The sequence below is a fragment of the Carassius auratus genome, chromosome 24, assembly GCF_003368295.1.
Source record: "Carassius auratus strain Wakin chromosome 24, ASM336829v1, whole genome shotgun sequence".
Taxonomy (NCBI): domain Eukaryota; kingdom Metazoa; phylum Chordata; class Actinopteri; order Cypriniformes; family Cyprinidae; genus Carassius; species Carassius auratus.
Genome location: NC_039266.1, coordinates 4,921,638 through 4,938,204, shown reverse-complemented (window position 1 = coordinate 4,938,204; position 16,567 = coordinate 4,921,638). Strand labels below are relative to the sequence as shown.

At 36.7% G+C, this 16,567-nt stretch overlaps 1 protein-coding gene across 4 annotated transcripts in view; it reads left to right on the top strand.

Moving 5' to 3' along the window:
* dpp6a (dipeptidyl-peptidase 6a) overlaps positions 1–16,567 on the top strand; it is a 345,025-nt gene that overhangs the window by 289,189 nt on the left and 39,269 nt on the right. For all 4 annotated transcript variants that reach the window (XM_026200773.1, XM_026200772.1, XM_026200774.1 and 1 more), the window contains one exon: positions 7,837–7,957. In XM_026200773.1, the coding sequence (XP_026056558.1) occupies positions 7,837–7,957 (121 nt within the window). The remainder of the gene's footprint in view (positions 1–7,836; positions 7,958–16,567) is intronic.

Below are 16,567 nucleotides of genomic sequence, written 5' to 3'. Positions count from 1 at the left end.
GAAAACAAATCAGATTTGTGTCAAAATATCAGATTGCTACACTGTATTAATGCAGCCTGATAGACCTACTGCTGTCTGTTATGATGTGAATATAATAATCAAACAACAATATTGACCAAAAATAGAAAATCACTCACTGCTCTGCATGCAATTCATGTTCAACTGTTTATTTGAATAATTATCTGTGTACTTTGTCAATAAATACTTGAAAGCTTCATGTCATTGTTTTAATTACTTTTTTTAATTAGTTAATTTTTAAGGATGAGTGATATAGCTAGAAATGCATTTGATTAGTTTTTTGAGTATTTAGTGAAACCATTATTTCAATCAAACAGTTACGGCCAAGTGGATTCAAAATGCTTCGTATTTAAAAAATCAATACTGTAAAACATCTAGTAAAAATGATCAGTCAATGTTTCTCACAAAAATCAAGGAAAAACGATATCTAGTCATTTTGATTTGCGTGCACAGAACAACACACAATAATGGACAGCAATATTAACCATCGTATACACAAGCACTCAAAAGTTTGGGACCGTTAAGAATTAAAAAAAAAAAGAAAAAGAAATTCAAATAAATGTTTTATGTTGACAAAGGTTATGACAATAACACAGCAAAAACATGAACTCTGAAATATTATTAAAATTTCAAATAATTGTTATCGATTTGAACATATTTTAAAATAGAATTTATTCCGTTTATGGCAAAGCTTGATTTTTAGCATCATTGTATTTAAGAATGATTGATGAATGATGATGATGATTTTTTAATTAAAACTCTTACCGACCCCAAACGTTTGAGCAGTTGGGTTGTAAAACATTTTAATATGTAATTGGATCTACTAATTGTACAATTTACAAAATAAATAAAGAACATGAATAATGCCACTGTTTAGAAAATATCCTGACCAAATGAAAGCAGTTTATGGCCCAACTTTAAGTGCTTAGAATATCGTTGTGGTATTGAAATTGATACTGTGTGATGTGAAATTGCTCTGATTTTAGTATCAACTATTGAAATCTTGGTATTGTGACAACCCCAATTTGCAAACCACTTTAACCACTTTAGATTCCTGAAAGGATGCAAAAATAAAAAAAAATCCAACTGCAGATTTGAATCACACCACTCTACATCATCCTCTCTCCTTCTTTTCCTGGAAATAATCTCAGTGGTTTATGGCACAGGCACACAAAAGACTCTGACTGAATTTATGATTTCACATGCTGGGAAGCTCACCAGCGCGACTCATCTCAGAGACTTTATGAGTGTGTGTGATATTAAATAATTAGGACATCCTGTCGTTCAGGACACACATCCTGTCATGTGTCCTAGATGTGTTTTACACATCTCGACATGCATATTAGATGTACGCAGCATAAAACTCTCCCCTCAGATACAAGAATCTCAACTTTTTCCAAGTACAGATGAGCTGCCAGACAGTTCAGAACACCTTGAAGTGAAATAAATTCAGAATAATTCAGCTCATCATATATTCATAGGCTTTACTACTTTATTGGTCTGGCAGAATAATATTTCGGGATTTCTTCAGATGTGTTTGTTGTGGTTTTTATAGTCGATATCTGAAAACCATTTCTCTCCATTTGATGGAGATGCATTTCATGGAGGAAATACAGTAGAGATGCATTTGAGTCACAGATGTTTATGGAGATTGCTTGCTTTTAGAATATTCACACCAGCATCCCCGTTATTATTTTTAAAGTTACCTTGAGACTTTTTACACTCGCATACAGCTCCACTTTAGGACAATATTAAAACAGTATTAAAACCCATTGTGTGAGTGCTTGTGTAGCTTGACCTCGTCTGTATGCAGTAACTATACCATCTGGGCCTGAAAAAGCATATTTTTTTATTGACAGACATTAAAGTGTAGCCATGTATCTTGGTCCTGTGGCATCTGCAGAACCACCATTGAGATAATTGAAAATGCTCAAAACTAGATTGTTTTTCATCTCACCTTAATTGGTTAAAACATCAAAACTGTCAAATTATTTATAGATATAGATAAAAGTCTTAAATGCCATTTTAAGATGCTTCTTTTAATGGGTTGTTGTCAAACAGTGTTGTTCCCCTTGTGAAAATTACACATTATCTTGCTTTTAAAAAGAGTACTTATTACAGAAATAGAATACTTTAAAAGAATATACTTAAGTGTGAAACTGATTGTAATGTTTTTGAACACTTAACTCCATTTAGATGACTTTTAATTAATTAATTAATTTAATTAAAAAAAAATTATATTTAATTGCATTATTACTTCCGTTGTCTTTGAAATATGGATAAAGTGCACTTTACGTTAAACTAAAATGTACTTCAATGTAATTTCTATTCATAAAAAGTAATGTGTTTAAATACAGTATATTTGTAATTAGACATTTATAATGATGAAGTTTAATATTTCTCACAGCAAAATGAGTAATATTTACCAATACCCTGTGGTTAAACTTGCAATCAAGAACTTTACATGTGCTTTAGTAATAGAAGTAAAAATAAGTGCATAGCTTTAAAGCACAATAAAGATTATTAAAAAACAATGAAGTAAAAAAATACTTGAAAGTAAAACTTTTACAAAGTGCACTTTATTAACAGAAGCATTTAAAGCTGCAGTAGGTAACTTTTGTAAAAATATATTTTTTACATATTTATTAAACCTGTCATTATGTCCTGACAGTAGAATATGAGACCGATAATCTGTGAAAAAAATCAAGCTCCTCTGACTCCTCCCAGTGTCCTATTGACATTTGCAGAAACTCCATCGCTCCCGGTAAAAAACAACCAATCAGAGCTGCAGTCCGTAACTTTTTTTTTTTGTGTTCAAGATTTAGAAAATGTATATAATAAGCGAGTACACCATGAATCCATTTTCCAAACCGTGTTTTAAGCTTGTCCTGAATCACTAGGGTACACCTATAATAAGTGTTTATATTCAGACTATTTTAGATTGCTTCGGGGGTACCGCGGCGGAGTAACCCAGTACCTTTGTGATTCTTCATAGACATAAACAGACAGAAGTAGTTCCGGCTACGATGTTCTTCTGCAAGACGCAAGCAATTCTGTTTATTAACCGCTAGAGCGTCAAAAGTTACCTACAGCAGCTTTAATTTAGAAGCATTAACATTTTGAAATGTATTCTCTTAAATTACATTAAGTTTTTCTTTATTTCATTAATATTAAATTATCTGCTTGCACAGGTTTGTTTATATGAAGTATACTTCAAGCACACACTCAATAGACTGCAAGGGTCAGTCGGCTTTGTCTTTCATTATTTGTGTATGAAAGTCAATAATCAATTGTTGGTATTTGGTTTTAAAGTATGTTTAAAATATCTTACAATGCCTTAATTTTGTTTCCTTATAAAAAATACTAGCTTTAGCTTTAGAATTAGCTTTATTTACTGTTCCGCAGCCATGGCTGAATACATCAGTGTGTGTCATCCAGTGTGCTGTGAAGTGACTGCGGTGTGTTCGAGAGAGATTACAGATCAATGCTTCTCCTGAGCCAGTCCACTGTCAATAGTCTTTCTGATATGTTATCGACACACCTCACATGCAGTGCAGAGCATGAGCTCCAAGAAAAACATCACGTAACAACAGCAGCAAGATGTTCATGATGAAATTGGACCCATAAGGACTGTGTGTTTTCATTTATTTGAAAGGGGCCAGCTTTCAGCAGTATATATTTTCACAAACAGGAGTGTAAAAAAAAAAAGAAGATTCATAACATTTAAAAGTTGTATAAACTCCTTTCTACAGCCTACGGTGTGTTTACAAGCACAACCACACATACTGATGGCAGTGGAATATATTCAGAAGAATTGTCTGGCTGGTCCAGCCATTTTCTCTTTTTCAATTACTTCATGAACCCTCAATGAAAACTTTTATTAGGTTTATAATAAAAGTGGAACTGCCTCATAACACTTTCTCATAACACTTTTTTTGGAGTCTATTAGCAGTTGCGACCCGAAAATACCTAATGCTTTTTTGAGAGTGATTCATAATTAAACACATTACAATAAACAAAATATTAAGAGGATAGTTTACCATAAAATTAAAGTTCTGTTATTATTTATTCACCAGTATTAATTTCTTCCATCTGTTGTACACACACACACACACACACACACAATACTGATAACCAAATACTTGCTGATATAATGTTACTGGTCAAAGGTTTGGAATAATCAAGATTTTGTACAGTTTTTTGAAAGATAACGTGCTTGCCAATAATATTTTACCTATATTATTATTATAACTGTTTTATATTTTAAAATATCTTAAAATGTAATTTATTCAGGTGATGGCAAAGCCAAATTTAGCGTCACATGATCCTTCAGAAATCATTCTAATATGCTGATTGATGCTCAATTATTGTTATTATTGTTATTTGTTTCTTAATGGATCTAAAATATAATTGCAGAGTAATTTCAGAGTTCTTAAAATAAATAAGAGAGTTCTTTCAGAAACATTAGATCATAATTTTTCCAAACTTTTGACCAACAGTGTATATTTATATCATTAAGGGAATAAGTTAATTAATTGACAGCAGTACTGGAACCACCAACTGTTATTTTACCTGCAATGTTGGCAAACAGCTTTAAATATGTAATGAAGCTGCACCAGGAAGCACAACAAAAATGAGCTTTAATTATAGTATTCAACGAAGGTCAAAGTAAATGAGAAGCAATGGGGGGAAAATACAATACTGCAATCACAGACTTTCCTATCTGGGAAAATAGATTTTTCAGAGGACTGCCGAGTTAGTTGAAAAACATTGGGCAATCCGCTCTTTAGTTTTTACAGAGGTTTGTGCAAGCAGAACACAGATTCAGACAAGGCTGGTATGTCTGAAAGACAAATTTACCTGACCCCTTTAGGGAAAACTGATCCTGTTCGAAATTTAAAGAGATCAATCGATCTCTCTATCAATCAATCGAAGTAAAAAATAAAATAAATAAAAAAATAAAGGAAAATTAGCTTTCGTCCAGGTGATTATTCATTTATTCAGATTTTTCAGGAATTTTAATTTGGTTAAAAAAATATTGAATTATGTTCCTATGTTGTAAATAACTTTAAACTGAATATATATATATATATATATATATATATATATATATATATATATATATATATATATATATATATATATATATATATTGGTATGATCAAGTTCTATTTTAGAAGGTTTTCCTATTAAAAGTCAAAATGTCCTGGACTCTTCCCCCAGGAACTTCTTCTGTGATCTTTACCACAGAGAGTGTTTCCTTTCATTTCTGAGTGCAGAGGTTATTTTAAATATGGTGCTACAGATGTCATTTTATAAATGAAGCCACCAGGTGACTCTTCAGAATGTTCAGAGGTGATCTTGGCTTGGATACTGACGCTCACTTCAGCACAAAAAAATAAATGAATAAAAGTAAATTAATAAATAAAAAAGGACAGTTTGTTTAAAGGCCTGAGTTAAATGAAAAGACATATTTGAATCGGTATGAGCTCTCTCAGCCAAACTGTCCTTGACGTACTAAGAAACTAAAATGCAAAAATGACTCAAACTTTCTGACAGAGATAAATCAGAAACTCGATTTGCCAACTCAAGGTGAAAGCAAGATAAACATGATTAATCCTAAAAAGCTAAAGAGCTCAGATTTAAATGTGTAAAGGTTAAACAAACCTTGTGTTGTTTTTTGTATCAGCTGCTGCCTTTAGATCCTTATGATGTTATAAACCAAAGTGTGAAGTTCATTTCAAACAAAATGCTTGATTATTTCTGTCTGACCTCCACTGAATCACCCAAAACTGAATAATTGCTAAAAATGTACAGGCTATCCAAGATGAAGAGCTTGTTTCTTTATCAGAACAGATTTGGAGTAATGTAGCACTACATCACTTGCTCACCAATGGATCTTCTGCAGTGAATGGGTGCCGTCAGAATGAGAGTCCAAACAGCTGACAAAAACATCACAATAATTCACAGGTAATGCACATGACTCCAGTTCATCAATGAATGTCTTCTATGCAGAAACTAAATGTTAGTAATAAACAAACTCATCATAATGGTGTTTTTATACTTCAGACAAACCCTATATCCAAACAAAAACAAATACAAACTGTATTGTCTGAATCAGGAGAGAAATATGTAGCCTGGTAATACCAGACTCTGCTACTTCACTTTGCTTCGTAGACAGAGTCTGGAATGGCATAATAGAGAAGTGTTTTCTCTCTCGCTAGGGGGCGCTTGTCTGAAGTTTAAAATCATTGGTTAACCGTAAGCCAATCAGATACGTTTAGTTATGACGTATGTTATGCTTCTGTACAGCCGCATTGAAGCACAGACATCATGCATCGAACTCAAATCTATGATTGAACTTCCACTGTAAACCTGTTGTTAAACACTCTTCTTGTTCTGGCTTCAGTTTGAAAAAGAGTTGAATGTTCTCCATAACAGAGCGAATTGCATCCCGTGTCTCGTTTCCCATTTCGGCGGTTGTTTCGGTTTTCGATTTCTCTAACCTACAATGTAAAACTCGGCGCTTAGCATCTACGTCACGGCTCTCAGCCCGCCCTCTGTTCATTGATTGGCCCGGCTGTTTCCAGACCGGTGGCAAACAGAAAGCTCTGATGCTGTATCAGCCTGAGTACAGAAGCGAAATGAAATTGAGCGGAAGTAGAAAGTCTGATGTAGTCAGGCTAAGAAATATGCACAAAACATCCAAATAATTTCTAAACTAATATATCAATGGATGCTGATGTGAGAGGACAATTGTGGGGTTGACTTTTTCCAATATAAGCATTGTTATAAATTATGGACTTATATTTTGTCCAGAAGCATCAATTTTAAAGCTGAAGTAGGTAACTTTTGTAAAAATGTATTTGTGAAATCTGTCATTATGTCCTGACAGTAGAATATGAGACAGATAATCCGTGAAAAAATCAAGCTCCTCTGGCTCCTCCCAGTGGTCCTATTGCCATTTGCAGAAATTAATCCGCTCCCGGTAAGAAACAACCAATCAGAGCTGCGGTCCGTAACTTTTTTTTTGTGTTCAAGATTTACAAAATGTATATAATAAGCGAGTACACCATGAATCCATTTTCCAAACCGTGTTTTTAGCTTGTCCTGAATCACTAGGGTGCACCTATAATAAGTTTTTATATTCTGACTATTTTAGATTGCTTCGGGGATACCGCGGCGGAGTAACCCAGTACCTTTGTGATTCTTCATAGACATAAACAGAGAGAAGTAGTTCCGGCTACGATGTTCTTCCGCAAGACGCAAGCAGTTCTGTTTATTAACCGCTAGAGCGGCAAAAGTTCCCTACTGCAGCTTTAAGTTAATGATGGACTTTTTTCTTACAAACATGCATCTTTGCTTCACAAGACACTGAAGTTGTTTGGACTGATTGTTGTGATGTTTTGTAATCAGCTGTTTGGACTCTCATTCTGATGCAACCCATTCACTGCAGAGAATCCATCGGTGAGCAACTGATCTGATGCTACATTTCTCCAAATCTGTTTTTGAACAATTGCTTTAACAACAGAAACCAGGGACCAAAGAACTGTTAAACCTGCAAAGGGGCATTTCTTAAAGTCACAGCAGCAAAAACCCTAAATGCTTCAAAGGTCAGAGAGAGGGTGAAAACAAAAACAACTCACTAATATTATAAATGGACCTCAGGGTGAAAATAAATTTGATCATAAAAACTGCATGATATTATTCCTTTAAAGTTCTCCATGCACACTGTAAATGTCATCCCCAGTAAACCCCTCCAGGCCTATCCATCAAATGTTGATTGCAGCATGTTTGTGTTTCTATCCATTTCTCTAGATTTTTATATTTGAGAATAACATCTACTATCGGGCCACTGTGGAGAACAGATCCATCCGTCTTGTTTCCACTGGGAAGGAGGGTGTGATATTCAATGGTCTGAGCGACTGGCTCTATGAAGGTATGAAAGATTTTAAACATGGTCATTTGTTTTAATGCCTTTCAAAGTTAAAAGAGGTTAAAAGCGGTATTGGCCAGAACAATCTTTGTCTTTTTCAAGACCTGAGAGCTAAGGTGAACATTTAATAAATCAAAAGCAAGCATGTATCTTTAAAGAGTGCAATGTACTGTAATCTACATGAAACTAGTTGCATCTGATGTAGAAGAGGCAGACTTTGATGCTGATAGATATTGTTAAAGAGGCAGATAAGATGGTGATACATTCTGTGCATTGTCAATGAATCAAAGAATGAAAAATCAATATCCCAGAATGCACCACTGCCTTTGACAAGACTCAGCGGTTGTGGATTTTAGCTTAGTGTGCTGTGATTCTCCCATTTAAACTTTAATCTGGGCTGATATTGAGGGGACTGACCCTTGGCATGAGTTTATGAGATGCCGAAGGTCTCGAAATTGACACTTATTATTTATTAAAGGGGATGAATGTATTAAAGAGAGCGGAGACTCATCCTGACATATTTCTAATGCTCCTGATCTCAGTCTCTTTGCTCAAGTTTTCAGTATATATGATTTATCTTTCTATTAGTCATCCACCATATTTGCATTCAAAGCCATTGTAAAACTGCTATTAATCACACACCTGTGATGTCAATTGAATTCTATATTAATGCGGCAAGTTTCTTGGTAACCCTAAACAGATTATGTTACAGAGAGAACAGAGGAAGTGTGTGAATCCATGTGCAAGCTTTTATCAAACAGAGACGTGGTCATAACAGGCAACGATCACTGGCAAACTGATGCTTTTGAACGTTAGCATCGCACATATCCAGCTTCATATCTATGGGTTTTCAGAGGCGGTAGGTTTGTTCGGTAGCTCACGGAGTACAGAAATGGACTTCATAAGCAAGGCGCTCCAGTTCGAATCCCATGTGACATGTGTATTTGAATTCTGAACCACCGCAATATATACCAGAAGCGACGTAATAAAAACACAGCAATACGTACTAGATAAACGTAATAAAAACGCGCCAGGGTTCACGTATTAAACCCATGTTTTAGCACCACTTTAGCAAGTTTTCATTTCTCTTGAAATTGCGATGAAATGTTCAGTAAGGCACGTAATACCGGTGTTGCAGAAAAGTATCCAGAGGTACATATTTGCCATGAGACTAGGTTGTGTGAGTCCAGGCCAGAAGCATACAGTATCCAAATGGGACGCTACAACAGAGGTAATCCAGGGCAGGCAGAGAACTCTACACTCCAGAGGCTGTAATACACAAACTTCCTGTCTTGACTCTGGACTTAAGATTTGAATAAATGAAATTACCATGGTTATTAAAAAAATAGGATAGGATACTGAAGTAATTTCTGTGATAGAGCCCCAGGACTCCAAATCTCAGATCTCTTTTTTCAGTCTGTGTTGCACACATAGTGATCCAACCTGTTCAATTAAGTTTACATGTGCCCCATGAAGCCTCTCTGAACTGTCCTTGACTTCCTGTCCATGGGTTTTGTCAGTCATTGTTCATGTGAATGGCTTATAGCCGTCGAGTTCACCCGCAGATCCTCTGAATGATTAATGAATCGTCAAGCTTTGTGCAGTCTGAGGCTGTTGAATACAAATCTAGAGTCTGTTCTGTGTTTGGAGGAGAACAGGTGGCCATGCATTCATTGACGATGGAGTTTATGCCTGCTGGACCCTTCTGGATATGGAGTTCCCTGATGTGCTTTGGGAAAGGTTAATGTATGTTAATTCAGATTACCCATGCCAACCAAAAAAAGTCTAAAACAACCCATATCCATCATTATAAGAGCAGTTTAATTCTTCCAGCTGTATGGAGTTGCATTAAAGTCGAACGATCCACAGTGTTCATTTACTTAATATGATTTGAATGTGGCTGAAAGTTATTATGAGGAAAGTGTTCTAATCAACTGCACCCCTACACATTCCCCTTTCCGTAATTTGGAGATCAAGAATGTAGACTGTTGCATTGTTGTGAGTGTGCTTTCTTAGAGTAGTTCATCACTTCGTCGAGAGGATATTAATTACCTCAATCAGTCTGCATAATCAATGCTGAGTTTTAATTACCCCCGCATAATCAGTGAACCGCGTGTAGTTCTTGCTGTGGCAGACCACGTCTGCTGTAATGAAGATCATGAAATGAACCCTGCAAGAAGCTCGCAGTGAGGTGCACTTCTTGCATCCTTGTAGCATTTGCTTCTGCGTGTTTGCAAGATCGTAGGATGTCTTATTTGCCGTTTTATGATTCAGAAATTTGCTCACAAATTACTCCTGTCCTCTTGCCCAACCTGCAGCAGTGCAGACTTCATAGAAACATTTAAAGTGAAGAGAAGCCTGATTTTTGTTTTATTTTGAAATATCAAAAATAATAAAACGATTTAGGAGCCTACTCAAAGTTATTCGCAATGAAGAAATGTTGGTGTTTGAGACACTCCCCTAGAACAATTTGGCAGAGTTTATATTTTAAATAGAATCTTTTAAATTAAAAGAGTAATAAATCAAATGACCTGTTCTTGTTATTTGAAATGTCCTGTATTTGAAAGAATGGATATTGTATGTTTTTGCAGCTAGCGCATGACACTGTGGTGTCTAACCACATTAAATGAAAACAATTAAGACAAAACTAGCTAATATGCTGTTTGTAATTATAATCCAGAAAATTTATTTCTCCAGTGAATTTTTAAGGAACAATGCAGTCTCTAATATGTACAGCGGACCTCCTAATTTTGTCAGTTCATGAACTTGAGTGTTTAGAAGATTTAGCCCTTTAATATGTATCTTATTGGAGAACGTTTTAGATATCTGAAACGTAAAATGTGTAGGTTGGCTTAGGGTTACTTTTTCATAATGGTGTAATTTTAATGGAATGTTTCAACAAAAAATGAAACTTTGCTGTAAATTTAGAAGATGTTGATGAGTTCGTTTTTATTTTCATTGGATAAATTGAATGGTTGAATGATTAATGGGTGCCGTCAGAATGAGAGTCCAAACAGCTGATAAACTCCTTCACAATAATCCACAAGTAATTCACATGACTGTCTTGTGAAGTGAAAGGTTGTAAGAAACAAATCCATCAAGGCATTTTATTTGTATACCATTGTTTCCAGTCATAATGCATAATAACGCTTCCTCCAGTAAAAAAAAAAGACACCCCCTGATGCCCTCTCAAATTAAAATTGACCAACATATTTGTTTAGGACTGTTTTCACTGGTAAACAGTTCTTGATCTGCGCATATTTCTCTCCTGATTCAGATAAGACAACTAGAGGAAATAATGGATAGAGCACTTGTAGCCACAAACAACAGTGTAAAGTTAAAAATGACTTAATAATGGATTTGTTTAATACGAACAAGCAGCTTTTCACTTCACAATGAAATAATGGTTTGGAGTGGTGTGGGTTACTTGTGGATTATTATGATGTTTTTATCAGCTGTTGGACTCTCATTCTGACGGCACCCATTCACCGTAAATGATCCAATGGTGAGGAAGCGATGTAATGCTAAATTTCTCTAAATCTGTGCATATAAAGTAACAAACTCATCTACATCTTGCATAGCCTGAGGGTGAGTACATTTTCAGCTGATTTTCTTTTTTGGGTGAACCATTCCTTTAAGCACTAAATCTAGCAGAAGCTCCAGCACTCCCGACAGATTTTGAGACGTTTTTGACAGACCTCCCTACACCTCACAGCAGTATGCTGCTGCCCAGCACATCTCACTTTTCACTGCAGTTCAGCATTTTCTGATGTTTTGACTCTCTCACAACCTGCTTTGCATTACTGTCAATCCCACAATCCCTCGTACAAGCCTGCCATTCAAGCCAAACTTCACCATTAATTGGGAATTATTTATTATGGTTTTGATTTCAGTACTCGTTGCAGTTGGCTGTCCTCATATGGTCTTATGTTTTGGTTGAAACAGTCTGCGATGTCTGTAGCTGAAATGAAGCAATTTTTATTAAAGATTCATGTACTTTAATATCATCTCTTTTGTCATCTGACTTGCATCCCGTTATTCAGCATCTCAGAGGCTGGTTTTAAGAACACACGATCATGTGTGAACAGCTTCTTATAACAGTCATATCCTGAGGTGTCATTACAGCGCTTAGAATGCAACTCTGACTAAGGCTCTCTACTGCCCCCTGCTGAAGTGAGCTATTACACTGACCTGCATTGGTAACAGAGTTAAGAAAACTCGTATTTAAAGGGCTTAACTGTTTAAATAGACACCACTGTTTGTTGGTTTGTTTGAAATTAATGTTTGGTTTTATTCGGCAAGGATGCAATTGATCAAAAGTGTCAGGAAAGACATTTGTAATGTTGCAGAAGTTTTAAACTTACTTTCTGTTCTTCAAGGAATCTTAAAAGTAAAAAAAAGAAAAGAAAAAGATAGCATCACAACTATTTTTAACATTAATAATGGAAAAGTTTGAGCAGCAAATCAGTTTATAAAATGATTTCAGAAAGGACCGTGTGACACTAAAAACTGAAATAGTAGTTGCTGAAATTACAGCTTTTCTTTCACATTTAAAGATTTATTCAAATAATAAACAATTATTTTTGATTGTAACAATAGATCATAATGTGTTTTACTGTATTGATTGAAATTTATTTTTTTATTATCATGTTATATTAATTTATTATTATTATTTTGATCAAATAAACACAGCTTTGGTGAACAAAGGTTTCTTAAATAATAATAATAATAATAATGATAATAATAATAATAATAAGAAGAAGAAGAAATATATATTAAGCCTAAACCTTACAACTGTAGAGTACAAGTATTAGATTATATTTATTTCTTGTGAATCATGATCTCGGGATTACAGCATGAATCACATTTATTAACAGTAAATATAATATTAAATATTACCACTGATAAAACCATAAAACACTTCAGTTTACGCTAATGATTAACAGCAGCATTTACCTAATTATTTAGTTGCAAAATGTTTTAAAATCATTGATTTACCATGCTATGTACTAATCCTGTTACTGGAAAATGTGCACTTATTTGAAAAAAATAAAATAAAATTACAACAAAATTATTAATAACAATGTAGCAATGGTAGAAGCATTGCACCCTTGATTTAGTCTCTCCTCTCACTGCTGCAAACAGACCTGTTAGAAAAACGCACGTCTCTGTGTCATACAGAGTGTAAAACAAAACAGTCCTTTCCATTAGCTGCTAATGAGGACAGTGGGTTTTACACACCTCTGTATCACAGGAGAGACTAATCGTATAGTTTTTGTGGTCCACAAAAATGACTAGCCCTCTTTCAACACCCTCCAATTTGCAGCTGAGAGATATTCTCTACTCATATTCTGCACATCTCCCAAAAGAAGTGTAGTGTTAATTAATGCAGTTCTCAGGCTAAAATTGAACAGTGTGCTCTCATGAGTTTGGCACTGTAGGGATGGTCAGGACGGTCGACTAGTCGTCTGGTTCACAGTATAATTTCTCCTGTGTGACTGCAGCAGCAGGAGCGCTTTGAGTTTTTAACTGGCAGAGGTCCTGAAGTGTAGCACAGCTGGAGCGCTACCAAAAATAGTAAGGACATCGGTTGTTTCTTTTTTAAAAGAAGCCAAACCAGAAATGCTGCGCTAAGATGTAGTAGCGTTTGAAATGACAAATGGCTTTAGTTGAGTGATTGTGTTCACATGCTCCAGCGGAGCTGATCAGACCTCCACAGGCCTTTACCCTCATTGAATTATCTTCTCAGTGAACTCCAGCTAATTAAGTTGCTAATGGTTTGTTAGAAGCCTGTTATTACCCTGATCAATCCAATGAAGGTGATGAACAACGCTAAAGTCATGTTTGTTAGGACTCTTTTGAATTTAAATGAGAATCTTAGAAATGTGCTGCTCACAGACATAGAAAGACATGTGCTGAAGTGTGGAACGTGAACAACGGAGCGGTTTCATTGATCTCTCATTGGTGCAGTATGATCAATGTAAAGCAGAAATCAGCAGACTCTAAAGAGGACATATGTACTCTATTTGTAGATTGTCTGAGTATATTTAACTGAAGTGTGCGTCCAGGGGAAAAGGGCAAGACAACTGCTTTTGCAATCTAAGAAACATATTTGCACCCAGAGAGGAAAAAAAGAAAGAAAAGTGAGTTGGTGTATTATGAATAAGTTAATATTTAAAGGGATAGTTCACCCAAACTTGAAAATCCTTTCATTAATTACTCAACCTCATGTCGTTCCAAACATGTAAGAATGTTGTTCATTAAATGTAAATATCGGCATCGGCACTATATGAAAAATGATGCTGATATGTCTTGCCGATAAGAGGAATGTGTAAACTCACATTGTGAGATGCAAATTAGCAATTTTTAAAAAATTGCAAGATGCTAATACAAAATTGCAAGATTTGTAATTGTGAGAAATACAATCATAATTCTAGGTAACACTTTAGTATAGGGACCAATTCTCACTATTAAAAAAGTCATATGATGCCATTTCAATTTGTCCTTTCTCTTTGGAGTGTTACAAGCTTTCTGTAAAGAATCTGTAAAGTTGCTAAGACTAAAGTCTCAAATCCAAAGAGATATTCTTTATAAAAGCTAAGAGTCAACCACTCCTACCTAAAATGGCTCATTCTAACACACCCCCACGTCTACATCATGATGTGGGGAGATTTGTATAACGCCGCCCAAATGTTCATGCAAAGGCCTAACTTTTATTCTCACTGTTGCCAACCAGAGCCATGTTGTGGAGACGCTGTGTTTCGTTGTGAAGTTGAAACTACTTAGTTTGGTCTTCCAAAAGAGGACAAAAGTAGAAATCAATGGTTAAGTTGTATTTACAACACTGTTCCAGAACGGGCCAACACAATTATTCAGATGTGTGCTGCGAATTTTGCAGAGGACAAGGACTGTTTCCTGGGAGAGTAGCCTACAGTGCTGGTGTCTGTTTCTATAAAGTGGGGCAGGTTTAACTTTGCAAGGACAGTCTGGCGCTTCTGACACACAGTCTGTAAGTACGTTTACATGTGTAACGTTAAAGGATTTGCCACTGATGATTCAAACATGAGTTTTGAGCAGTGTAGAGTAACTGGTAGAGCTTGTTTCTTTGTCCTTTCTCAAATCAGAAATGCAGACATGGTTTTATGTAAATGCAGCATGATACACAAAACAATGCATAAAAAACACAGTATAACTTTATTTAAATTATGTCCTCACTGGATTCAACAAATGCCTTGATTGTAATGGGTTTTATTGGTTTTGTCTCATCGCACAGGTGTCCTGTCATTTTATCCTATCCGTCAGGCACACACGGCATCATAGTGTTTAGGGGCATAACATTTCAGTCACATGCTTGAAGCATTCAGCCAATCACAATGCACTGGATGGCGGGCCAATCAGCGTACACCTCGCTTTTCAGAAAATTAGGAGTTTATTGAGGCACAGTCATAGTTAATGGCTTGTTAATAGCAAGAAGTGCATCATACAATAAAGTGTGACCGAATTCAATGTTATAAACTTGCAATTCTGAGAGAAAAAAAAAATGGCAAGAATTGCATTAAGTTAAAATATTTAAAATGTGTCACTCCATTCACATTCACTGCAATACTAAAATGTTTACCAGGTTTAGTAGATGTTGTTCTTGTTTTTGTTTTGGATAATGGGAGAGAAAAAATGGTGTTCGTTATGGACAAACCGTGGTCAGCACAGAAATCCAATAACAGAACACCGCTCGGGTTCAGGTCAGGGGGGCCGTTCCTTCCAATCACGCCCCTCCAAGCATAAGGGTGTCCATCAGTGCACGTGGCACCAGGACACCCTTGGCCGGAGGTCGATGATCGACTTTGTGGTCGTGTCATCAGACCTTCGGCCATATGTCTTGGACACTCGGGTGAAGAGAGGGGCGGAGCTGTCAACTGATCACCACCTGGTGGTGAGTTGGATCCGATGGCGGGGGAGAAAGCTGGACAGACTCGGCAGACCCAAACGTACTGTGAGGGTCTGTTGGGAACGTTTGGCCGAGCCCCCTGTCAGAGAGATCTTCAACTCCCACCTCCGGCAGAGCTTCGACCGGATCCCGAGGGAGTCTGGAGATATTGAGTCCGAGTGGACCATGTTCTCCACCTCCATTGTCGCTGCGGCTGCTCGGAGCTGTGGCCGTAAGGTCTCCGGTGCCTGTCGAGGCGGCAATCCCCGAACCCGGTGGTGGACACCGGAAGTAAGGGATGCTGTCAAGCTGAAGAAGGAGTCCTATCGGGCCTGGATGGCTTGTGGGACTCCGGAGGCAGCTGACAGGTACCGGCAGGCCAAGCGGACTGCAGCCCGGGTAGTCGTGGAGGCAAAAACTCGGGCCTGGGAGGAGTTCGGTGAGGCCATGGAGAAGGACTATCGGTTGGCCTCGAAGAGATTCTGGCAAACTGTTCGACGCCTCAGGAGGGGGAAGCAGTGCCCTACCAACACTGTTTACAGTAGAGATGGGCACCTGTTGACCTCAACTGGGGATATCGTCGGGCGGTGGAAGGAATACTTCGAGGATCTTCTCAATCCCACCGACTTGTGTTCCGTTGAGGAAGCAGTGGCTGGGGACTCGGAGGGGCACTCGTCTATCACCCGGGC